Source organism: Sapajus apella, unplaced genomic scaffold (genome assembly GCF_009761245.1).
Source record: "Sapajus apella isolate SASKATOON/1434 unplaced genomic scaffold, GSC_monkey_1.0 scaffold41, whole genome shotgun sequence".
In the NCBI taxonomy this organism is placed as follows: domain Eukaryota; kingdom Metazoa; phylum Chordata; class Mammalia; order Primates; family Cebidae; genus Sapajus; species Sapajus apella.
Window position 1 is genome coordinate 11,873,531 of NW_022436981.1, and position 26,405 is coordinate 11,899,935.

Consider the following 26,405-nt stretch of genomic DNA (forward strand, 5'->3'; position numbering starts at 1 on the left):
TAAGGCCAGATAATAAAAAGATGATTAAGGTTCTTCTTCATTCATATATTATTTATGATTCCAATATACATATAGATACACCCACATAAACCTCATTTTCTTTTTTCTTTATATAGCTTGCAAAACTGTAATTAATCTAATTTGGTATAAAGTAAGACTTTAAAACTAATAATGGATCAAATGGATTTTATTTCATTTTAAATAAATATAAGCAAATATATAGGTTCTGACTCAAAAGTAACATAACTGATCTTCTAATCAGATTAGTTTCCAAATTAAGTCTACTGTTACTCAAAAAGTATAAACAATGACTCTTTTATAGTTTTATGTAAGTTCACAAGTCCAGTAAATTAATTACAGGCTAACCCTCAAATTTGGTCACCAAAATTATCCTCAAAGGAGTGCTGAATATATTTCAGCAATTAAGTGAAAGCTAACATGATGATGATTGGCCTTCATTAAATTATTTTCATAAAACTAAGCTCTAGGGCTTGCAGGTAACTTTTAACAGTGCAAAAACAGTTTAAAGTCATGGAAGGATTGTGAATAAGCACATAGGCTCTTTGAGAGGGAGAAGCCAGCTCTGAAAGGTGGCATATTCTGGAACAGAGAAATGCTGATATCTTTGTCTAAATATCATTGCTCCATGGTATCAATCAGACAATTCCAGAAATACCTTTGTTAGTGCCATAATGGTAGCCAAGCTCACCCCAAATGGCTACATCTGTCAATTCACTGCTGCCCACACCCCCTCTCTGGCTGTCTTATGCTGTCCTTGATGTGTTAGGGACACACATGGAGAACTTACTAAGCCAAAATTTGTTTGCCTATTGATAGTTAAGACAAGATAATAAAAAGAAGATTAAGTTTGTTTCAGATGGGTGGAGAGAGATTTAATATAATAAACCATCTGCCATTTTTTGTTCATGTGGTTAATGTGTTACACCTAGCAGGTGATCAATAAGAATTTTGTCTAAAATTTACATTATGCCAATATTTCTGAAGATGTCTAAGGAAAAATGTTAGTGGTGAAATGCTGAAAGCAACTTGCTAGGCTGGAGGATTTATTTTGGTGTTCCAGGTCACAACCCCACAGACAGCCTCTGTTCTGTGCCAAGTCAGGACTGTTCCCCTACCTAATGCATGGATCATCAGAGAGAGGCTTCCTTCTGTGATTCCAGAGGATGTAGTTTTGTATCCTGTGTATTCAGTATGATAAATTAGGGCATTTTTTTTGTTGTTGTTAAAGTAAATTATAAAGCTCTAGAAAATTATGTGAGAAAGCATTAGTTACAAAAAAGGATTATCTCTCAGAGAAACTAAAAGCTATAAAATGGAATAAATAAGACTCTTGACAATATGCACGTATATTTTAAAAAGTTATTAATCAAATCAAATTCAAGCTGTTTGTCAGAAGCTGAAGAGATGAAGGTGTTTGTTGTAGTGGGAGTAATACGTGTCACATACATTTGAAGACAGAATAAAATAAGCAGGGGAAAGAATAGAGCATGTCTCAGAGGTAACGTCCAGTGAAAGTTTTTAAGAAGAGGGTGGGAAACAATTGGTTGAAATGAGTCACTCTTAAATCTTCTGACCTTTTCTAAATATTTCATGTGAATTTTGACTAAACCACCACTGAGATTCAGAAATGTCGGTATAAGAGCAACTTATTGCATAACATTAGGATTTAAAAGACTTATCCTTTAGATGGAATCTACAGATTCATGAGGCTGGAAGAGATTTTAAAGGTCACCCTTTTCAAGCCTGTAGTATTATAAAGGAGGCCCAAGTAGGTAAAGTGGCTTACCTGAAGCCAAAAGATGAGAAATATCAGAGATATCCCTGGAAACCAGGCTTCCAAATTTTGGGCTACTATTTTATCTACACTATAAAAAGTATTTTCTAAATGAAAACACAGTTTCACCAACATTTTAAAAAATTTTAATTTTATTCTAAATCTTTGTGCTGAATGTCAAAGCATTAAAAAATTTCTCCTTTCTTTGATGAAATAGGGAATTATTTTCTTGACACCATCAGAAGTTGTATAATGTCATTTGCTCCTATGAAATATATCCTAGTACAGTAGTAGACGGAAATCGAGTAGGGAGTTGGAGGTTACAAATTTAACACATATTGACATCTAAAGAATGCCAGCAATTGCCCTACAGCATTGTAACATGCCGCAGTTACATTAAAACCGTGTGTATACAAAGATACATATGTAAATTAATTAAATGGATTATTTTAGAAAAATTTTAAATTGGCACCTTGAGGAGTTTCAGGACACTGACAATTTTGATGAGAGAAATACTATAGCTTTCACTAAGAAAAGTGAATGAATGGAAGAAAGGTTATTATTTTGTTGCCGTTAATTAAAAGTGAGTAAGAAACTAAGCACCAAGAACAAGACTGTACCAGATATTCAACAACAAAAAAAAGTCTGTACTGAAGTAGTACCCACTCCAATTTTTTCGTGATCTCCTTACTCACATTAGTTTATTTTGGTACCATGATCAAAATGATGACATGTGTAGGATTTTGCTATTGGTTGATTAGTTTCCCTAGTCTATTATTCTACGAGGGAAGAAGTATCTCTCTTGTTTCTTGTTCATCATTGTAATTTCCAGTGCTACAGTGCCTGTCAGCTAGTAGGTGTTTAATAAATGTGTTGAGGAAAGGAATGAACCAATAACAATGACAATTCTAGGGAATTATTTAAACAAAAGAAGTTTTAATAATAAAAATATTTGTGTGTGTGTGTATATATATATATATATATATGACTGTCATAACTATATTACTAGTTGTATATAGCATTACATATAATCAATTACATATATAGCTATTTGATAGTGTATATATAATTATATAGCTATATGTGATAAATCATATATGTAACTAATGTTAGTTAATAATTACAACTGTTAGTAATTGTAACTAAATAAATATATTCAGCTTGTTTTATATATAGGTATAAATAAGCTGAATTCCATGTCTACTGAAACAAGATTAAGATAATAATGTTATGAGCACAAAAGTGTGCAATGTAGCTTTTAGATATTGTAGAAAATAAATTCATATTAGTCTCAATTAGCTTAAGTATTGTCTCCTGGGTAGCTAAATTAGATACCAGTTTAAAAACAAAGGATTCAATTTTATTCCAATATAGTAGATGACTGAGGATGAATTTCCAGTTAATATTTCTATGGTTAGTTTTCTTGATTACCCCAGTTCCAGTTTAGTTACACTCATTTAGAAAACATATATTGCCCATGACTACATGCAAGATACTGTTCTCGGTGCAGGAAATAGAAATATAAGGAACTTATGGCTCTCGCCCTCCAAGAGTTTCACTTGACAGATTCCTTGATGAGGAGTTCAGAAGTATATAGAACATCAAAGGAAAAAGAAACCAGAAAAATCTTTGAAGCAAATAGGACAATGGAATAATATCAAAATAAGACAAAAATTATGACAAAGTATGACACAGTTCAACTGGTTGGAATACATAAATATATATTAATGCTTTTTGGCTTTAATTATTAATTATACACAGTTTTAAAGACTAGCTTAGGGTTCAAACAAAAAGGATTATGTATGTTATTAGGAATGCCATGTACCATTTGAATGTTAATTGATACTCTGTTTGAAACAGGTGTGGCTGCCGACCGAATAGCAATTCAGTCTAAGGGAAGATACACAGCCAATCTATCCCCTCAGAATTTGATCTCTTGCTGTGCCAAGAACCGTCATGGATGCAACAGTGGAAGCATCGATAGGGCTTGGTGGTACCTGAGAAAACGTGGGTAAATAGCTGCCTAACGTGTTTCTAGGATTTTTATGAGTGGTACATTGTGTTAGAACAAGGAAAAGAACCACAGTATTTTAACAAAAAAAATTTAAATATATATATATATACACACACACACATACACACACACACTATATCTATATGAATATAAATATGCTATTTAAATATACACTATATTTGTTATTCTATTGAAATTAGAAGCTATTAGACATACTTCTTGAAGAATGTATGTATTTCTAGCTAAATTAATATAAATTTTACTTTTGAAGATGCAAGTAAACATTTCTTCTTGTTGCTCTGATCCAAGTGAGTCCCCACAGACAGAATAAAGTAATCGGGGTTGCAGATCTCTCTGCCGTGCTTCTCAGTTACCCAGGTTGATGAATAGATAATGCCAGGGAAAATTAGGCTAAAAATAAGAATAATAATGTAAAGAAATAATTTACAGTTGTTTTAATTCATCAGTATGGTTCATTAATTGTCTCCAACCCATCCGATGAAAAAATGGGAGGTTACATTTCCTTAGTCTCATGGAGCCTGATACCCATATAACATCCTCTTTGTCTGCTATAAGAGCTGATCCACCAAAAAGCTGAATTATTTAGCTAAGGAAGCTGCTTCTGATAAAGAGTGGTGTGTATATGTACTGCTCACTTGCTCTTCATCATTCACTCAGTGCTCTGGGTCTGCTACAGGACCAGTTAGATGCTATAGAAGATAGTGGATGTCATATTTTGTTGGGTTGCAATAAATTGCTTTAAATCTTTTCATGTTTTGCCTAAAATGTGATGCTTTGAATGGGCAACTTAGGCTGATACTTTCCTGGTGTACTAGTGCTTGGTTGGTTTCTGTTTTGTATTATGATAAAAAATAAAAGCCCTTTAGGAGCTTAAAAATGTAAATTATCATTGAGACCCAACTAAATCTCATTGTATTGGACTGCTTGGGGTGCTGTAACAAAATTCCGTAGACTGAGTGACTTAAACAGCAAACACTGATGTTTTGGAGGCTGCAAAATTCAGGACCAAGTTGCTGGCTGATTAGGTTTTTGGTAAGGGCCTTATTTCTGGCTTTCAGATGGACCCCTTCTCGCAGTGTCCTCACATGATGGAAGAGAGCTCTGGTTTCTTCCTTTTCTTATAAGGGCACTAATGGCACCTTATGATGGCCCTACCCTCGTAACATCCTTTACAGTGAATTATCTCTCAAAAGCCTACCATCAAATATCATTACATTGGGTATAAGTGCTTCAGCATACAATTTTCTTTCTTTTTTTTTTTTTTTTTTTATTATACTTTAAGTTCTGGAGTATGTGTGCAGACCGTGCAGGATTGTTACATAGGTATACACGTGCCATGGTGGTTTGCTGCATCCATGCCCGCATCATCTACATTAGGTATTTCTACTAATTTTATCCTTCCCCAATTCCTCCTCCTCCTGCTATCTCTCCCGTAGCTCTCCCATCCCCCAACAGGCCCTCATATGTGATGTTCCCCTCCCTGTGTCCATGTGTTCTTTTTATTCAACATCTCAGTTTATGACTGAGAACATGCGGTATTTGGTTTTCTGTTCTTGTATCAGCTTGTTGAGAATGATGGTTTTCCAGCTTCATCCATGTCCCTGCAAAATACATGAACTCATCCTTTTTCAAGGCTGCATAGTATTCCATGCTGTGTATGTGCCACATTTTCTTTATCCAGCCTATCATTGATGGGCATGTGGGATGGTTCCAGGACTTTGCTATTGTAAACAGTGCCCCAGTAAGCATACACGTGCATGTGTCTTTATGATAGAATGATTTATAGTCCTTTGAGTGTATACCCAGTAATGGGATCACTGGGTCAAATGGTATTTCTATTTCTAGGTCCTTCAGGAATTGCCACACTGTCTTGCACAACAGTTGGACTAATTTATACTTCCACCAACAGTGTAAAAACATTCCTATTTCTCCACATCCTCTCCAGCATCTGTTGACTCCAGATTTTGTAATGATCACCATTCTAACTAGCATGCGATGACATCTCAAAGTGGTTTTGATTTGCGCTTCTCCGATGATCAGTGATGATGAGCTTTTTTTCATGTTTGTTGGCTGCATAAATGTCTTCTTTTAACAAGTGCCTTTCATATCCTTTGCCCACTTTTTGATGGAGTTGTTTATTTTTTTCTTGTAAATTTAAGTTCTTTGTAGATTCTGGATATTAGACCTTGGTCAGACGGGTAGATTGCAAAAATGTTTCCCATTCTGTTGGTTGCCAGTTTACTCTAATGATAGTTTCTGTTGCTGTGCAGAAGCTCTGTTTTGGCTTTTATTGCCATTGCTTTTGATGCTTTAGTCATGAAGTCTTTACCTATGACTGTGTCTTAAATAGTATTGCCTAGATTTTCTTCTAGGGTTTTTATGGTGTTAGGTCTTATATTTAAATCTTTAATCCATCTGGAGTTAATTTTTTATAAGATAAGGTGTAAGGAAGGGGCCCAGTTTCAGCTTTCTGCACATGACTAGCCAGTTTTCCCAACACCATTTATTAAGCAGGGAATCCTTTCCCCATTGCTTGTTTTTGTCAGGTTTGTCAAAGATCAGATGGTTGTAGATGTGTGGCCTTACTTCTGAGGCCTCTGTTCTGTTCCATTGGTCTATATATCTGTTTTGGTGCCAGTATCATGCTGTTTTGATTACTGTAGCCTTATAGTATAGTTTGAAGTCAGGTAACATGATGCCTCCAGCTTTGTTTTGTTTTTGCTTAGGACTGTCTTGGCTATGTGGGCTCTTTTTTGGTTCCATATGAAGTTTAAGGTGGTTTTTTCCAGTTCTGTGAAGAAGGTCAATGGTAGCTTGCTGGGGATAGCATTGAATCTATAAATTACTTTAGGCAGTATGGCCATTTTCATGGTGCTTTTTAAATTGACACAGTTCAGTCCACAGCACTCATCATTTAATACAAATGTAATGCATTTAATGCAATATATTTTAGGTTGTTTTGAGTGTTTTCAATGGTTTTGCTTTTGTCATATTCTTTCCTCAGATAGTCATACTGTGTTGCACACTATTACATTTTCAAGAGCCAATCCTAGTGGATACTTCTATGGCCATTTCAGCACAGAATATTGACAATATCATTTCTATGATTTTATTTTCCTTACATTTACCTTTTTATTCAATATTATTAAGTTGGAATTTGTGCTAAATAATTTGTACTTTGCTATGTTTAGTTTCAAAATCAGAAGTGAAAATCATTTTCTCTGTCTTTTAGATCATACACACATCTGATCGTTTTCTACTTTATTAACTTTAAATATTATACTAATAACATGCTGTTGCTCCCAATGTACCATGAACCACCGATATATAATAGTTTGTATTATGTGAACATATCTATACCTTAATAAAAATATAAAAACATGAAAACAAAACAAAATAAAAACTTTAATGCTACAGCTTGCATAATTTTAATATCCCATCTAGGAATAGTCAGATTCATTGTCTTATTTATATTAAATTTAGCTCTTCCAAATTATAATTACATATACAGGTTGAAGTGGTCCTTCTCCTATTAGTATTACCACAGACTTAATATTGACAGCCATTTTTTAACTTCAGGAAATTCTATACTACAGATACAATTATTTATTAAAAATTGATTGAAGCAAGATTTTAAAAATTATAATGAAGTAATAGGAGGGTAGGGAAGAGTGTAATGTCATTGAGCTTCTGTCACTGTTTTAGTCATTATTAGTCACTATAATCAGTCACTATTTTGAAAATTATGCATGTAAGTAATCAGAATAATTAATGAATATTTATTCAGTAAAATTAAATATAAACAGGATATTATGGCATTTTCCTAAATACTACCTTTGTGTTTTTGCTTATTCCTCATAGGCTGGTATCCCATGCATGCTATCCACTTTTCAAGGACCAAAATGCTACAAACAGTGGATGTGCCATGGCAAGCAGGTCTGATGGACGAGGAAAACGGCATGCCACAAAGCCGTGTCCCAACAACGTAGAAAAATCTAACAGGATCTACCAATGTTCTCCTCCATACAGAGTCTCTTCCAGTGTAAGTGTAAATGCAAAGAACCAAGAATAGTTGACTTTCTCAAACGTATGTAGCTCTGCTGTAACAAAAAACAATTTAAAAACTATTTAAAACTATTATATTCTAAAATAATTATATTATTTTCATGTATGATTTTTAATATTTTTAAGTACTTTCAGTTTTGGTATCATGTCTTACCTTTGTAATATTAGCAGTGTAAAAATTGACTTCAATTAAAAAAATGTCCAAGGAAATAGGGTTTTAAAATTATGTTTCGTAATATGTATATATAAACATATTTGAACTTGACAATTAAAAGCTAAGTTAAACACTTTTTCACTGACTTTTTGGTGGAGTTAGCTCATTTTTCCAATCCTTTGTCTCATTCAACAAAATAATTTAAGAGGACCTGGGTCTAATAGGAAAAATACTCCCTTGGATTCTAGGTTGTCTGTTAAAAGCCTCAGCAAATTTACTTCACCATATCAGTGTTACCCAAGCCTTCTCATTTTCAGAATTTGCGAACCTCCAGTGCCTCCCAGCTATCTCCAGAAGACAATTCAGTATTTAACCATGGCACACTGGCCTTTCATGAGTTGGTTTTGACTTACTACTTTTGTTCACTTATGTCCTGCCAGCATCTGCCGCTCTATAGGGACGTATGTTCCTTATATACAGAACTAGTCTCTGTTCCCCAGATACACCGTGCTGTGTTATACTTTTCCACTTACCTAGGTGATAATTCTTCAGATGCAAATGGTTATTAAACCTTTCCATTGAGAATGCCAAACAAATGTTAAGGCCCAGATAAAAACTTTATCTTCTCTGTGAAGTTTTCCTTGATTTCTAGGCAGCATTAATTTCCCTTTTTTGTTTGCAACCATAACACTGTGCTTGTCTCTACAATTGATCTCATTATATAATAATGGAATTAGTAGTGTCATTCAACCAAAATGTAAATACCTTGAGTATAGGTGCAGGGTTAATACTTGTTCCTGTCATAGTTTCTGGCAGGTACTTTGTGCTCAGCGTGCACAGAGTGAATGAATGAGTGCCCTGCCGCCCTGCAGAGGGCTGCATTATACATTAGGAGACATCATAGACATATTTGTACTAAAACTACTGTAACACTAAACAATCATTTGAGATAGTTCTTGTGAGAAAAAGACTAGTGGTACTATTAATCTCCACTATATCCACTCTATTGTTTTAACTTACCTTATTTATTTTTTTAACCATAAAAAGAGATTGTATTTTATCTCCACTCCAAAATTACTATTTAGTGATAAATGTCATTAAAATAAATGGATGCTTCCTGTCTTTAACAATTTCATTAATGCAGCATAATAACATGAGTTTTTCAAAGGACAATTGGGAGTGAATTGCAAACACTTAACATTGCACACCAATCAATATGTTTAGTATGCTCTGATAATGATATTGCTCATCCATATTTTTCCATCCAGGAAGCGGAGATAATGAAAGAAATCATGCAAAATGGGCCAGTTCAAGGTAAGCCTGGATGAAATATAGTTTTCTCTTATTCATTCTTTTAATAAGCAACATTACATTGAGCTCACATAATAGGAGTTTAATAAAAGAAAGAAAATTTTCACTTTAAGAGTATTCAAAAGGGTTCAACAGTTATAAAATTAGTGCAGTTTTGAGAGATATGCTTAACTATATCTTAATTAGCTGCCATTTTATTTTCAGAAGATAGAGTAATTTAAAAATTGAACTCTTAAATACTACATATTTGATGAATGTCTCCAGAGTCTTTTCAGAGTGATCATGGGCCAACAGAAAGTCAAACATGAAATGCCAACTGATTAATTTGTAATGAAGTTTACTTTATTCAGTCACATTTAAGAATCATACATAGTGTTTTCTTGTCTTCAGTTTAAATGTATTACGTAGTGGATTAAAACAAATTGAGGATTAATATTTTCCTTCTATTAGCTCAAAGTAAATAAAGTACACCGGTATAATTTTGCATTTTACAAAAGGCTATTGAATTTGATCAATTTTGTAAATGTTTTATGTGGAGTAAACTAACAGTAAATAATAAAATAACAGTTACTTATTGTACATTGCCTTTGATTTATATTATCTCTGATAATAATTTATTTTGCTTACCTGTTGAGTTTTATTTTGCACCAATGGCCTGGATAAGGGTAAATTCACAGAATGTATTCCCTGTATAAACATTGGCTTGAAGTGCATGGAAAAACAAATCCAATGAGGCCAAAAATGAAAATTTACGTTGTGAATTCTGAAGGGCCTGGAATATATTATCAATAAAGTGGAATAAAAAATAGGCCAAAATTAAATGTAAAAACATTTGGTGCATACTTAAGGAACTAGTGCCAATTTTAATTTTTCTGAACACTGATCTAATTATATTGGTTACATATATATAGACAGGAATCATAAATTTTATAATTGTGTGGGATGAATTTTTATTGATCATTTTCACTACTTGGCATTTATTAGGAACCACAGCTTACATAAACATGTCCTGAATTTAATTTTTAAAAATTGTGGGACGTTATGTAAAACCTGAAACAAATGAAGGAAGTTTTCTGTTCCCCCTTACAGCTTTGTAAGCTGTGTATTTGTTGGTCATTTTAAGAGTAAGGGGAATAATCTTTAATTTCAAGGCATGCTCCACTAAGTGGTGCTTGTGTGACAAATTTAAAGGCTCACAGGCATTTGAACTCAAGGTTACATTAAAAAATCCCAACTTTGGCATTTGCTATTTAAATAACTGGGCAATTTACTTAACCTTCCAGAATCTTCAAGTCATTGTACCATCGTTTCAAGCATTTTTCTTCCCTCTCTCCCTCTTTTTTTAAATCAGTCAAACAATTTTGAATTGTAATTATTTCAAATTGAGAAGATGTAAATACCTTAGGTTTATTTTATGGCCATATACTGAAATGCTCATAAATTTCAAAGAATGAATCAAAAATAAAGAATAACATTTAAAAGCAATAAAGCAAAAATGCAAGTTATTCAACACCCAATTTACAAAGGTTTCTTGAGAACCTGCTTCCCACCCGCCTAAGCCAGGAGCAAGAGATGAACAACAATCAAGGCTCTCATCCATGTTAAAATTCTGTATCACGAGTTTACTGTAATTTTCCAAAAGTAAAATTGCGTGATCATAACTTATACAGTTATATTTGTGGATTTAAGTGGGTTTATATATTTGTGAATTAACTGGGTTTGGTATCAGAAAGAAGCCATCTTTCAGGTAATTATAATGGCTTCTCATCCTTTTTCTTTAGTTGGCAGTGTTTTTCAGGAATAATGAATATATTTTGTTTATGACGCTTAGAGAAACGTTGAATCATAAGACCTAAGAGAGTGAATTGTTCTATAGAAAAGAAAAACCATAGCAATATCTTTACATTTTTATAAATGAATAGAATGTTGGTTGACTCTTCTTGCTATCAATGTTACGGGATTGCCTGGTTGTTATTGTCTGGCTTTGCATACAGCATTTCCCCTGTCTCAGCACAAAAGAGTGTAAAAGGAGATAGAACCCTGAATGAATAACATTGAGTACATTCTTCTAAAACCTGTAGGATTAAAAATAAGTCTAGGTGATGGAAAGAGAACAAAAGCAGAGATCTGCATAGAGTACAGTTACATAAATTCTTAAAATCCTATAGGAATGTGTTTTAGAGTAGATAAAGAAGTTTTAACCTTTTGTGACTATTTGCATAGCATCAGAAAAGGCATGGAACATTGAACACTGAAACAAAAAGTGGAACATTACAAAGTTATATTTAACTTTGGAGTATAAGTTTTTGTTTTAAGGATCTGTCAAACACTACGTTAGTTCCTATTTTATTTAAAATGCTTGTCTAATTAAGACAAGCATTTTACACAGTTATCAAGATATACATATCTAATCCCAACTAAAAAATTTTAAATTCATATGTTCTAGAAGAGAAGTTTAGAGTCTTCATCCTGAATTGCCATAGCCCTTCCACAAAGCAGCACACAATAGAGAAATGAAGTAATCTAGGTGAGGGAATGAAGGACAGGTGTCTAAAGTGTAAACTCCACTTTTCCAAGTGTACAACACTGCTTATCTCTCCAGAGCTGGGAGGATGAAATCCTGTCAAAGTTTTCTTTTGCCAGGAGTTTGCTTTTTTTATTCCAGCTCACCAAAGAAAGATTCGTATTTACTTATGAGGATTAAAGACAATTGTTTTAAGCCCAGTTTGCTAGGCTTTGCTAGCTTAATTGGAGCTTTAAGAGGCTTGTGATAAAGCACAAGGTTAATGGAGAAATAGCAATCACAGACCAAGTATAGTGTGCTTTTTCTGCAAGGGCTTAATTTTTGGTAGTAGAGTCTCTGCTGATTAGACTAGATGGTGTTTTAAAAGCATAGTGTGTACTTAATAATTCTAAATAGTTAAAAGTTGTTTTTATAAGATAACAAAAGATATTTCAACTAATTAAATTAAGTAGGGAAGAAAATAAGGCTGAATTGCACAATCCCTTCTTAGATTCAACTCCTTGCAATTTACCCATTGATTGTTCTACGAAATTTTCTGGTGGCTTTTAAAGATATTTTAATGCTGTGTTCTGTTGAATTTTATTTTAGCCATAATGAAAGTCCATGAGGATTTCTTCCATTATAAGACAGGAATATATAGACATGTTACCAGCACAAATAACGAATCAGAAAAATTTCAAAAGCTTCAGACACATGCAGTCAAACTCACTGGGTAAGGCAATTAAAACAAAATACTCCTGTAATGCTTTTGGAAAGTGAAACTGAAAATAAGAATATGTAATGTTTTAAATGCTAGAATCCCTTTTGTAGGAGAGATTGTGATATAAATGAAAAATGATCTAAACCTTGATACTATTTAGTCATTACTTTAAAGTCCAGTAAAAGGCTAACTCGGCATTTTGGGGACAAAATGATCATATTCTAGCTCTTACTTCCTGTCACTATGTCCTTAAGAATCTGTTCTAAGGGCAAGGAAAATATATTATTGAAATAACTTCTACATATGGCATAATCAAGGAAAGAGAGCAAATCCAAGGTGTATTATGGTTTGAGGAAACTGTTTTGAATAGAATTGCAAATAGCAAAGATTAAGCAGGAAGAGAAGTAAGGTCACCTATAATTCAATGTAAGGTTACTTTATGTGAGAATTGCAGAAAGTAGATTGATCAAATTTGTAAGTAAAATATATTAATCTATGCAAGAGCAAGAAAGAAGTTCAGAATTTGGTGGTGGGATTTCAGGAGTAGGTAATTTTAAAAATAGGCCCTATTCTGAAAGACAGTGTGGTTAGGAGACCACTTTCCCAGCACCTTCTCAATTTGTTCTGACTAAAACATCTCATAATGTCTCCCTCTAATTCAAATGAAATGCTATAAAGTTTTCTTGTCCATCTAAAATCCTCACTCTTCTCATCTTGCATATTATGGTAAATAACTTCATTCCTATTGAACATGTCCTTAATGACTTAATTTTACTAAGCCTACACAAAACAACCTCACCTACAATCAAATTATCTTCTCCTTACTGATCTTTGAAACACCTTTAAATCACTTCTAAGCTATGTAGACAAACTATCCTGTGTGACGTCTCTTTAATCGTTGTCCCTATTTTGTTTTCAATACTCAAATATTTCAATTAAATAATCATCACTTTTTTTAATATAAGATAATACTGATTTTACGATGCATTGATTTCAGGAATGTGAAAATACGAAGAATATGATGTTTCATATTAATGTAGGATACTAAATCTACAAATGGAAAAAATGTAATGCATATGTGTATGTACGTATTTATAAATGTTTTCACCATTCAGAGATAATAACCTCTGTTGAAATTTCTGAGTATTTTTAATGAATCTCCTAGGTATATAACTATAGAGAAACAAGAAAGAAAGAAAAGAAAGAAAGAAAGAGAAGGAAGGGAGGAAGAAAGGGAGGGAGGAAGAGAGGAAAAGAAAGCGATTTCACAGGAAAACAAGATACTGTAGTACTTCAGATCTTTTGAGAAGGAAAATTTTTCTAATGTTTTCACTGACAGCGTATTAAAATGCCAGTTTCTAACATTCTTTCAAATACTGCATTTGAAAGAAATGCTTTTCCATTTTAATAGGGTTATAAAACTGAATAGTTTTAATTATTCAGAATAACATCTTTAGAAGCCTATGGTAGCTTCCTATTACCCTACTTTTTAAGGTTATATGGAATAAGATGATTGCCTTAATTTTTAAAAAGTGTATCATTTTTAATAAAACGAAGTCATATTCACTACTAAAATTAATAACTAAAAAGATATTAAAAAAACCAAAAACCCAAATCAGGCCAGATGCAGTAGCTCATGCCTGTAATACCAGCACTTTGGGAGGCCAAGGCAGGTGGATTGTATGAGGTCAGGCATTTGAACTCTTATCTTTACCAAAAAAATACAAAAATTAAGATGGCCAAATAAGAACAGCTCTGGAGCGCAGGTCCCAGCAAGAACAATGCAGAGGGTGAGTGATCACATTTCCAAACGAGTTTTTACTGCCTGCAGACTAGGAGATTCCTGGGCAAAAAAGTGCTATGAATTTCCAGCACAGCTGTTTCAGCTAGTGCAGCTGGTTTCAACACAAAAATTCATACAAATCTGGGCAGCCATTTCAACTGGTGCCTTGAACACCTGGGAGACTGAGCCACCCATTTAACTGAAAAAGAGGGGGCTGAAACAGGGAGCCAGGTGATCTGATTCAATGGATCCCACCCCTACAAAGACCAGCAATCTGAAATACTCGGGTTTGAGAGTTTCACAGCAAATGCAGCTGGAGCCTGGACTGTCCAGCTTGATTGGGGGAAGGGCATCTGCCATTACCAAGGCAGTCCACCATCACTGAGACAGTCCACCATTACCAAGGCAGTTCTAACTGTATCTCTGTAAACAAAACTGCAAGGAAGTTTACACAGCAGCTGGGCAGAGCCCGCAGCAGCTCAGCAACACCTCTTCTGGCAGACTGTGACAAGACTACCTCCTTGCAGGGCAGGGTATCTCTGAAAAAAGGCAACAGCACATCAGGAACTTATAAATAAAGCGCCACCTTCCCACCACAGAGCACCTGGGAAAAAGGCAGTTATAAGTTCTGCTGCAGCAGACTTAAACATACCTGCCCAGCGGCTCTCAATGGAACAAGAGCTCCCAGCACAGCACTTGAGCTCCTATAAGGGACAGACGGTCTCCACAAGCAGCTCCCAAACCCCTGTATATCCAAAGAGACACCTTGTAAAGGAGAACTCAGGCTGACATCTGGCCTGTACCCTCTGGGACGAAGATAACAGTAGAAGAAACTGGCAGCAACCGTTACTGTTCTGCAGCCCCTGTGGGTAATCCCCAGGCAGGTAGGATCTGGAGTGGACCTCCAGCAGTCCAGCAGCAGAGGGGCCTGACTGTGAGAAGGAAAACTAAAAAACAGAAAGAAATAGCTTCAACATCAACAAAAAGGATGCCTACTCAGAGACTCCATTTGAAAGTTACCAACTACAAAGACCACAGGTAGATAAAGCCATGAAGATGGAAATAAACCAGCACAAAAAGGATGATAACACCAAAAACCAGAACACCTCTCCTCCTCCAAGGGATCGCAACTCCTCACCAGCAAGGGAACAAAGCTGAATGGAGCATGAGTCTGATGAATTGACAGCAACAGGCTTCAGTAGGTGGGTAATAACAAACTACTCCGAGCTAAAAGAACATGTCCTAACCCAATGCAAAGAAGCTAAGAACCTTGAAAAAAGGTTTGACAAAATGCTAATGAGAATGAACAGTGTAGAGAAGAATATAAACGACTTGATGGAGCTGAAAAAAACAACACAAGAACTTCACAAACCATATAAAAGTTTCAATAGCCGAATTGACCAAGCAGAAGAAAGGATATTAGAGATGGAAGATCAACTCAATGAAATAAAATGAGAAGGAAAGATTAGAGAAAAAAGAGTGCAAAGTAATGAACAAAGCCTCCAAGAAATATGGGATTATGTGAAAAGACCTAATCTGTGTTTGATAGGTGTACCTGAGTGTGATGGAGAGAATAAATCCAAGCTGGAAAACACCCTTCAGGATATTATACAGGAGAACTTCCCCATCTAGCAAGGAAGGCAAATATTCAAATCCAGGAAATACAGAAAACACTACAAAGATACTCTTCAAGAAGAGCAACCCTAAGGCACATAATCATCAGATTCACTAGGGTTGAAATGAAGAAAAAAATGTTAAGGGCAGCCAGAGAGAAAGGTCAGGTCACCCACAAAGGGAAGCGCATCAGACTCACAGCAGATCTCTCGACAGAAACCCTGCAAGCCAGAAGAGAGTGGGGCCAATATTCAACATCCTTAAAGTAAAAAACTTTCAACCTAGAATTTCATATCCAGCCAAACTAAGCTTCATAAACCAAGGAGAAATAAAATCCTTTATGAACAAGCAATTGCCAAGAGAGTTCATCACCAGCAGACCTGCCTTACAAGAGCTCCTGAAAGAAGCACTAAACATAGAAAGGAACAACCCATACCAGCCACTCCACAAATGTACCAAATGGTAAACAGCATTGACACAATGAAGAAAGTGCATCAGTTAATGGGAAAAACAACCAGATAGCATCAAAATGGCAGGATCAAATTCGCATGTAATGATATTAACCTTAAATGTAAATGGGCTGAATGCCCCAATCAAAAGACACAGACTGGAAAATTGGATTAAAAAGCCAAAAACTATCAGTGTGCTGTATCCAGGAAACCCATCTCACTTGCAAGGACACACATAGGCTCAAAATAAAGGGATGGAGGAAGATCTACCAAGCAAATGGAGAGAAAAAAATAAATTAATTAATTAATTAAAAATAAAGAAAGAAAGAAAAAGGAGGAGTTGCAATCCTAGTCTCTGATAAAAAGACTTTAAACCAGCAAAGATCAAAAGAGACAAAAAAGGGCATAACAATAGTAAAAGGATCAATACAACAAGAAGAGCTAATGATCCTAAATATATATGCACCCAATTCAGGAGCACCCAGATACATAAAGCAAGTTCTTAACGACCTACAAAGAGACTTAGACTCCCACACAATAATGATGGGAGACTTTAACACTCCACTGTTGATATTAGACAAATCAACAAGACAGAAAATTAACAAAGATATCCAGACTCGAACTCAGATCTGGACCAAGCAAACCTAATAGGTATCTACAGAACTCCCAACTCCAAGTCCACAGAATCTACATTATTTTCAGCACCACATCACACTTACTCTAAAATTGACCACATAATTGGAAGTAAATCACTCAGCAAATGCAAAAGAATGAAAATCATAGCAAACAGTCTCTCAGACCACAGTGCAATCAAATTAGAAATCAGAAATAAGAAATTAACACAGAACCTCACAACTTCATGGAAACTGAACAACTGGCTCCTGAACATTGACTGAAAAAACAATGAAATGATGGCAGAAATAAAGATGTTCTTCGAAACCAATGGGAACGAAGACACAACATACCAAAATCTCTGGGACATATTTAAAGCAGTCTCTAGAGGAAAATATATAGCAATAAATGCCCACATGAGGAGCAAGGAAAGGTCTAAAATCGACACCCTATAGTCAATATTGAAGGAGTTAGAGGACCAAGATTAAAAAAACTCAAAAGCTAGCAGAAGACAAGAAATAACTAAGATCAGAGCAGAACTGAAGGAGATAGAGACACAAAAAACCCTTCAAAAAAATCAATAAATTTAGGAGCTGGTTTTTTGAAAAGATCAACAAAATAGAAAAACTGCTAGCCAGATTAATGAAGAAGAAAAGATAGAAGAATCAAATAGATGCAATAAAAAATGATAATGGGGATATCACCACCAATTTCACAGAAATACAAACTACCATCAGAGATTACTACAAACATCTCTATGTACATAAACCAGTAAACCTAGAAGAAATGGATAAATTCCCGGACACTTGCACCCTCCCAAGCCTAAACCAGGAAGAAGTTGAATCCCTGAATAGACCAATAACAAGGGCTGAAGTTGAGGCTGCAATTAATAGGTTACTCACCAAAAAAAGTCCAGGTCCAGTTGGGTTCACAGCTGAATTCTACCAGACAGACAAAGAGGAGCTGGTACTACTCCTTCTGAAACTATTCCAACAATACAAAAAGAGGAAATAGTTTCCAAATCATTTTATGAGACCAACATTATTCTGATATCAAAACCCGGTAGAGACTCAAAAAAAAAAAGAAAAACAGAAAACTTCAGGCCAATATCCATGATGAACATAGATGCAAAAATCTTCAATAAAATACTGGCAAACTGATTGTAACAGCACATCTAAAAGCTTATCCATCACAATCAAGTAGGCTTCATCCTGGGGATGCAAGGCTGGTTCAACATACACAAGTCTGTAAACATAATCCACCACATAAACAGAACCAAAGACAAAAACCACATGATTATCTCAATAGAGGCAGAGAAAGTCTTCGACAAAATTCAACAGCACTTTACGCTAAAACGTCTCAATAAACTAGGTATCTAGGGAACCTATCTCAAAATAATAAAAGCTATTTACAACAAGCCCACAGCCAATATCATACTGAACAGGCAAAAACTGGAAGCATTTCCTTTGAAATCTGACAAGGATGTCCTCTCTCATGACGCCTATTCAATATAGTATTGGAAGTTCTAGCCAGAGAATCAGCCAAGAAAAAGAAAGAGTATTCAATTTGGAAAGGAGGAAATCAAATTGTCCCTATTTGCAGACAACATGATTTTGTATTTAGAAGACCCCATCATCTCAGCCCCAAATCCCCTTAAACTGATAAGCAACTTCAGCAAAGTCTTAGTATACAAAATCAATGTGCAGAAATCACAAGTTTTCCTATACACCAGTAACAGACTAACAGAGAGCCAAATCAAGAGCTAACTTCCATTCACAATTGCTACAAAGAAAATAAAATACCTAGGGATACAACTAATAAAGGATGTAAAGGACCTCTTCAAGGAGAACTACAAACCACTGCTGAAGGCAATAAGAGAGGACACAAACAGATGGAAAAACATTCCATGCTGGTGGTTAGGAAGAATCAATATTGTGAAAATGGCCATACTGCCCAAAGTAATTTATGGATTCAACACTATCCCCATCAAGCTACCAATGACCCTCCTCATGGAACTGGAAAAAAACACCTTAAACTTCATATGGAACCAAAAGAGAGCCCACATAGCCAGGGCAATCCTAAGCAAAGAGAACAAAGCCAGAGGCATCACGCTACCTGATTTCAAACTATACTACAAGGCTACAGTAATCAAAACAGCCTGGTATTGGTACCAAAACAGAAATATAGACCAGTGGAACAGAAAAGAGGCCTCAGAGGCAACACCATGCATCTATAACCATCTGATCTTTGACAAACATGACAAAAACAAGCAATGGGGAAAGGATTCCCTGTTTAATAAATGATGTTTGGAAAACTGGCTAGCCATGTGCAGGAAGCAGAAACCAGACCCCTTCTTGGCACCTTACCCTAAAATTAACTCCAGATGGATTAAAGACTTAAACATAAGACCTAAAAACCCTAGAAGAGAACCTAGGCAAAACCATTCAGGACATAGGCACAGGCAAGAACTTCATGATTAAAACACCGAAAGCATTGGCAACAAAAACAAAATATACAAATGGCACCTAATTAAACCTCAGAGTTTCTGTACAGCAAAAGAAACAATCATTAGAGTGAACCAGCAGCCAACAGAATGGGCAAAAAATTTTTGCAATCTACCCATCTGACAAAGGGCTAATATCCAGAATCTACTAAGAACTAAAACAGAATTACAAGAAAAAAACAAACCCATCCAAAAGTGGGTGAAGGATATGAACAGACACTTCAAAGAAAGACATATATGAGGCCAACAAATATATGAAAAAATGCTCATCATCACTGGTCATTAGAGAAATCCAAATCAAAGCCACATTGAGATATCATCTCACTCGAGTTAGAATGGCAATCATTAAAAAATCTGGAGACAACAGGTGCTGAAGATGATGTGGAGAAAAAGGAACACTTTTATATTGTTAGTGGGAGTGTGGAAGACAGCGTGGAAATTCCTCAAGGACCTAGAAATATACAATATACAAATTCCATTTGACCCAGCAATCCCATTACTGGGTATATACCCAGAGGATTATGAATTGTTTTGTTACGAAGACACATGCACACATATGTTCATTGTGGCACTGTTTACAATAGCAAAGACCTGGAAGCAACCCAAATGCCCATCGATGATAGACTGGACAAGGAAAACGCAGCACATATATACCATGGAATACTATGCAGCCATAAAAAAGGATGAGTTCATGACCTTTATAGGGACATGGATGAATCTGGAAACCATCATTCTCTGCAGACTGACACAGGAACAAAAAATCAAACACTGCATGTTTTCACTCATGGGTGGGTGTCGAACAATGAGAACACATGGACACAGGGATAGGAACATTACACACTGGGGTCTGTTGTGGGGGCTAGTGGAGGGACAGTGGGGGGTGGGGAGATTGGGGAGGGATAACATGGAGAAATGCCGGATATAGGTGATGGTGGGGGATGGAGGCAACAAACCACATTGCCATGTATGTACCTATGCAAGAATCTGCATGATCTGAACATGTACCCCAGAAGCTAATATATAATTTAAAAAAATTAAATGCTAAAGTTAACATTTTCAACAAAAAATATACAAAAATTAGCTGAGCGTGGTGGTGGCAGATGCCTGTAATCCTAGCTACTCTGGAGGTGAAGGCACGAGAATTGCTTGAACCTTGGAGGCAGAGGTTGCAGTGAGCTTAGATCTACACACCTGTCTGGGCAACAGAGTGAGACTCTGCCTCCAAAAAAAAAAAAAAAAAATCCCAAATTATGTCATATTAATGCTCAAGGATTGTTTTAATCATATTTGTTTTTTTTAAAAAAAAACAGATAAGTCTTACTTTTCTATTAGTGAAAAGTTAGACAAACAAAAATAGACAATACAGGATATAGCATTTAAAAATATTGCTATTGAGGCTAACTTTACTTGAATTAATAAAATTTAATGAAATTTAATGAAATGAGATAATTGTAATTCTTCAACAAAGGAGATGTTCTTGTCTAAATCTCTCTTCATTTATTGTAGTCTCTAGGCCTCTTAGCTATTCAAGGACATGAAGAAGCAATTTCTCCTTTTTCTTCTCTGTCATCAATTTTATTTCTGCCACCATACAAATAGTGCTGTTATCTCTCAGATTTAAAAAAAAAAAAAAAACTCAACACTTTCTTTGGACTCTCCTTCCTCCACATCCCATTTATGTTCACTCTTTATAGCAAAATCCTTGCAAGATTTGCCTGAAATCACTTTTAATTCTCTTTCCAATCTTTCTTAAACTGTACCAATTATGTTTTCATTACCCCCTTTCTCTTCACAAATATATTTATTTCAAGGTTATCTAAGGCCCCCACGTTTCAAATTCATTGGTCAGATCCCAGAGTTTCCTCATCCTCTTCATCTAATTTTTTTTTTTCTTATTGGCCAAAACTTTGCAGTGTACTTTTTTGCTGTATTTTTCCCCTGTACTTTTACACTTCTTAACTTTGAAATGCCCCAGTCTCAGGTCTTGGTACTTCTCATGCTTCTAGTCTCACTCATTCTCTGGTGAGCTCATCATTCTGAGTCATCCCGGCTTTAAATATCATCTAAAAGCTGACATCAACTGAATTGATATCTCAGCCCACATCTCTGCTGAACTCCAGACTCATACGTTCCATGGCCTATTTGACATCTTCACCTGGATACATTATTAGGGAGGTAAATGCTTCAAATTCGGTACTTCCAAAGCCGAACCCCTGATCTTCTCTCTTTTCTCTTTGTTCTTGCTAAACAACGTCAGTCTTTTCTATCTTAATTAATGACAGCTCTGTTTTTCCATATTCTTTGCTGGAACTTCACAATTTACTTTCAATATGTCACAGCCTCTCTTGGCCCTTTCACCTTACATCCAGAACCCAACCACTGTTCACTATCTGAACTACCATCACCCTGGCCTGAGCCACCATTACCTACTATTTTGCACTTGGATTACTGAAGTAGCTCTAACAGATTTTCCTGCATTGATCTCTTCTCCTCAGCAGACTAGTCTCAACATAGAAAACGGTGTTTTCCCTTAGAAATTTTAGATCTTGTCATTCTTTGCTCAGAACTCTGCAATATAGTCCCAATTCCATCAGATTAAAGGCCAAATTTCTCACAATGGCTTACAAGGGCCAACATGTTCTGAGGACCCTCCTTCTAGCCTACTTTCGTTCCCATCAACTTTCTGATCTCAACTCCTACCCATCTGTACCTTAATTTCCTGCTCTAGTGATTTTTAAATGTTTCAGCAACATGCACCCCAGGGCTTTTTCTCTGCCTAAAATGCTCTTCTACTGTATATCCAGTTCCTTAGTGTCTGTGTCTCCATCTAGTCTCTGCTCAGGTCTCACCTTCTCAGTATGTCCTCCCTGGCTGCCCTATTTCATTTGTGACTTGACCCCTGCTCCAGCAATCTTGATCCCCCTACCGGCTTTATTTTTAAAAATTCTATACAATTATCACCTTTTAACATGATGTATAATTTAATTGGCTTTTTATGTTGATTGTGTATTATCTGTCATCTTTACTAGAATGAAGTTCCAAGAAAGCAGGTGTCTGTATTATTTACCGATGTAGCCAAACCACCAAATACGTACTGATCTGCTGATCCATAATGCGCTAATGTTTTCTCTATTCAATGAATGAATGAGTTTTTTCTGTATGTTCTGCACTAGTTTTCCTTTGCTGTTACTTATCTTTACATAGAGAAGTTACTTGTCCAAAAAAATAAATTAGGGAGAAATTAGAGGAGAGAGCTGAGACACTCCTCAGCTTTGATTCGAGCTTGTAAATGTTGAACCCATGCTCATCAAATCAGCCTTTTCTGTTGTCCTGGGAGTTCTGCCCTTAGTTTATAACTAGATAGTTTGGTGAGACTTATGGTAAATCCTTTACTACTACTCTTTGCCTTCCTTTTTGTTTCACCCTGCTTGGTTGTAATGCATTAATGCCATTTAATTTTGCTTATGAATCTTAGAAATTAGTGCAATAACTGAAATGAATAAATTAAAAAGTAAAATTTTTAGAAAATCACAGGGAAGAATTAGTATAAACACTGAATTTTTTTTTTTCATCTTGTCATTCCTGTTTATGGAGCACAATTTTACTGCAGATATACAGTGATACTTTGTTTTATTATGTTTTGGTTTCTTGCTGTATGTTTTTTTGTTTTGTTGTTTTTTTAACAAATTGAAAGTTTGTGACAACCCTTTGATTCACGTTTGTAAATGTCGAACCCGTGCTCATCAAATCAACCTTTTCTGTTGTCCTGGGAGTTCTTCCCTTAGTGCATAGCTCAGCTCTCATAGTTTGGTGAGACTTAGATATAATAAATCCATTACTACTACTCTTTGCCTTATTTTTATTTTACCCTGCTTAGTCATAATGCTGTGTTTTTTTTACAAATTGAAAGTTTGTGGCACCCCTACATGGAGAAAGTGTAAGGATAGAATTTTTTTTTCCCAACAACATGTGCTTGCTTGAGTATCTGAGTTACATTTTTGTAATTTTCATAATATTTCAAACTTTTTCATTATTTCATGTATTATGGTGACCTGTGATTGGTGATCTTTGGTGTTACTATAGTAATTGTTTTGTGGTGCCACAAACCATACACATATAAGATGGCAAACTTAATTGTTCAATATTGTGTTATGTCCTAACTCTTTTACTGATGGGGCATTATCCCATCTCTGTCTTTTTCTCAATCCTGTCTATTCTCTTAGACACAATAATATTAAAATTGGGGTAATTAATACTCCTATAAAGGCCTCTAAGTGTTCAAGTGAAAGGAAGATGTATTAGTCTGTTCCTATACTGCTGTAAAGAACTACCTGAGACTGGGTAATTTATAAAGAAAAGAGATTTAATTGACTCACAGTTCTATAGGCTGTACAGGAGGTATGACTGGCAAGGTTTCAGGAAACTCACAATCATGGCCAAAGGGCAAAGGAGAAGCAAGCATGTGTTTACGTGGTGACAGGAGAGAGAGAGAGAGAGAGAGAGAGAGAGAGAGAGAAGAGGAAAGTGCTAGATCTCATGAGAACTCTCTATCACTATTACGAGAACAAAGAGACGGAGATCTACTCCCATGATCCAATCACCTCCCACCAGGTCCCTTCTCAATACTGGGGATTATAATTCAACATGAGATTTAGGAGGGGAGACAGAGCCAAACCATATTGGAAGAGTCATACTTTAAATCAAAAGCCAGAAATGATTAAGCTTAGGGAAGGAGACATGTTGCTGGAGATTGACCAAAAAATTAGGCCTCTTGTACTAAAAAGTTGACCAAGTTGTGAATACAAAGAAAAAACCTTGAAGGAAATTAAAGGTGCTAATCCAGCAAACATACAAATATTAAAAACAAAAGCAACCTCATTGCTGAAATGGAGAAAGCTTTAGTGGACTTGACAGAAGATCAAACAAGCCACAACATTCCCTCCAGCCAAAGCCTCATTTACAGCAAGGTTTTAACTCTCTTTAATTCCATGAAGGCTGAGAAAAGCAAAAACTGCTGAAGAAAGGTTTAAAGTTAGTAGAGGTTGGTTCATGAGGCTTAAGGAAGGCAATCATCTTCAAAATATAAAAGTACAAAGTGAAGTAACAAGTACTGATGGAGAAACTGCAGCAAGTTATCCAGAAGATCTAACTAAGATACTTGATGAAGATGGCTACACTAAATAACAGATTTTCATTGTGAGTGAAACAATTTTCTATCTGAAGAAGATGACATGCAGGACTTTTATAGCTAGAGATGAGATATCAATGCCTGGCCTCAAAGCTTCAAAGGACAGGCTGACTCTCTTTTTAGGGTCTAAGGCAGCTGATGACTTGAAGTTGAAGCCAATGCTTATTTACCATTCCAAAAATCCTAGGACCCTTAAGAGTTATGCTAAATCAACTCTGTGTGCATTATAAAAGTGGCACAACAAAGCCTGAATGACAGCAAATCTGTTTATGACATGGTTCATTGAATATTGTAACCCACTATTGAGATCTGCTATTCAAAAAAAAGAAATTCCTTTGAAAATATTACTTGTTATTGAAAATGCACCTAATCATCTAAGATCTGTGGTGGAGATGTACAAGGAGATTACTGTCTTCATGTGTGCTAACATGATACCAATGCTATAGCCCATGGATGAAGAAGTAATTTCTACTTTCAAGTCTTATTACTAAAAGAATGCATTTCACAAGGCTATACCTGCCATAGATAATTATTTCTCTGATGGATATTGAAATTTGGATAATTAATACTCCTATAAAGGCCTCTAAGTGTTCAAGTGAAAGGAAGATATATTAGTCCATTCTTACACTTCTATAAAGAACTACCTGAGATTGGGTAATTTATAAAGAAAAGAGGTTGAACTGACTCACAGTTCCATAGGCTGTGAGGGTGGTAAAGGCAATTGAAAACTTCTGGAAAGTGTTCTGTGTCCTAGATGCCATTGAGAACACTTGTGATTGATAGAAGTTCAACATATCAACATTCCCAGGAGTTTGGAAGAAGCTGATTCCAATCCTCAGGGATTATTGTGAATTTCAAGATTTCAGCGGAGAAAGAAACACAGATGTGATGGAAATAGAAAAAGAACTACAATTGGAAGTAGAGCCTGAAGTTGTGACTGAATTTCTGCAATTTTATTTTATAAAGGCATGGTAGAAGGTGGTAAGAGGACATAAGATAGATTTGGCCGAATTTTGAAGATATGAGAAATGTCACTGAGGAAGTAAAGTCTGAGCTAAGATTTATGGATTGTATAGAAACATACAAAGGGAGCAATTTGTGTGAAATCCCTATGGTTAGAAGATTACACAACACTGTGGGAACACAAAGAAGATTGCAATTGCTGTATCACAAAAGGCAGAACTTGTAGGTCATATCACAGATTTTTGTCAAGGATGTTAAGTATTTGGTTAAAGATAAAAAAAAGGAAAGTAATTGAAGTTTTTTTTAAGTAGAAATGGCATAATCTTTGTTTGCATTATTTAATGATTGCTCTGAGTATAAAGTGTGATATCGAGGCAAATTTCAGTATTACAAGTAAAAGATAATAGTTTGGACTTGGTAAGATGGTAGAAGAGTTAGGAGATATGAGTAGTTAAGATATATTTAAGGAGAAAAGCTACAAGACATGATGTGAGTTTGTATTGGAGCTTCCCATGGTGAAGGAGAAGTCAAGAGCGATCCACTTTTAGAATTATGACTTGATGGGTAACAGTGACATACAATGAGATAGAGAAAAAGTCTAATGTGGGACCTCATAATTTTGAGATGTTTTTGAGACATAAAAGTGCCAATGGATATCAGAAAAGATAGGCAAATTTATTGATCTCCAAGGAGAGAGAAAAGTTGAGCA

General features: G+C 35.4%; 1 protein-coding gene across 6 annotated transcripts in view; it reads left to right on the plus strand.

Annotated features, from left to right (window-relative positions):
* Positions 1–26,405, plus strand: part of TINAG (tubulointerstitial nephritis antigen) — a 94,846-nt gene that overhangs the window by 41,326 nt on the left and 27,115 nt on the right. For all 6 annotated transcript variants that reach the window (XM_032299735.1, XM_032299739.1, XM_032299738.1 and 3 more), the window contains 4 exons: positions 3,656–3,806; positions 7,692–7,872; positions 9,318–9,363; positions 12,473–12,596. In XM_032299735.1, the coding sequence (XP_032155626.1) occupies positions 3,656–3,806; positions 7,692–7,872; positions 9,318–9,363; positions 12,473–12,596 (502 nt within the window). The remainder of the gene's footprint in view (positions 1–3,655; positions 3,807–7,691; positions 7,873–9,317; positions 9,364–12,472; positions 12,597–26,405) is intronic.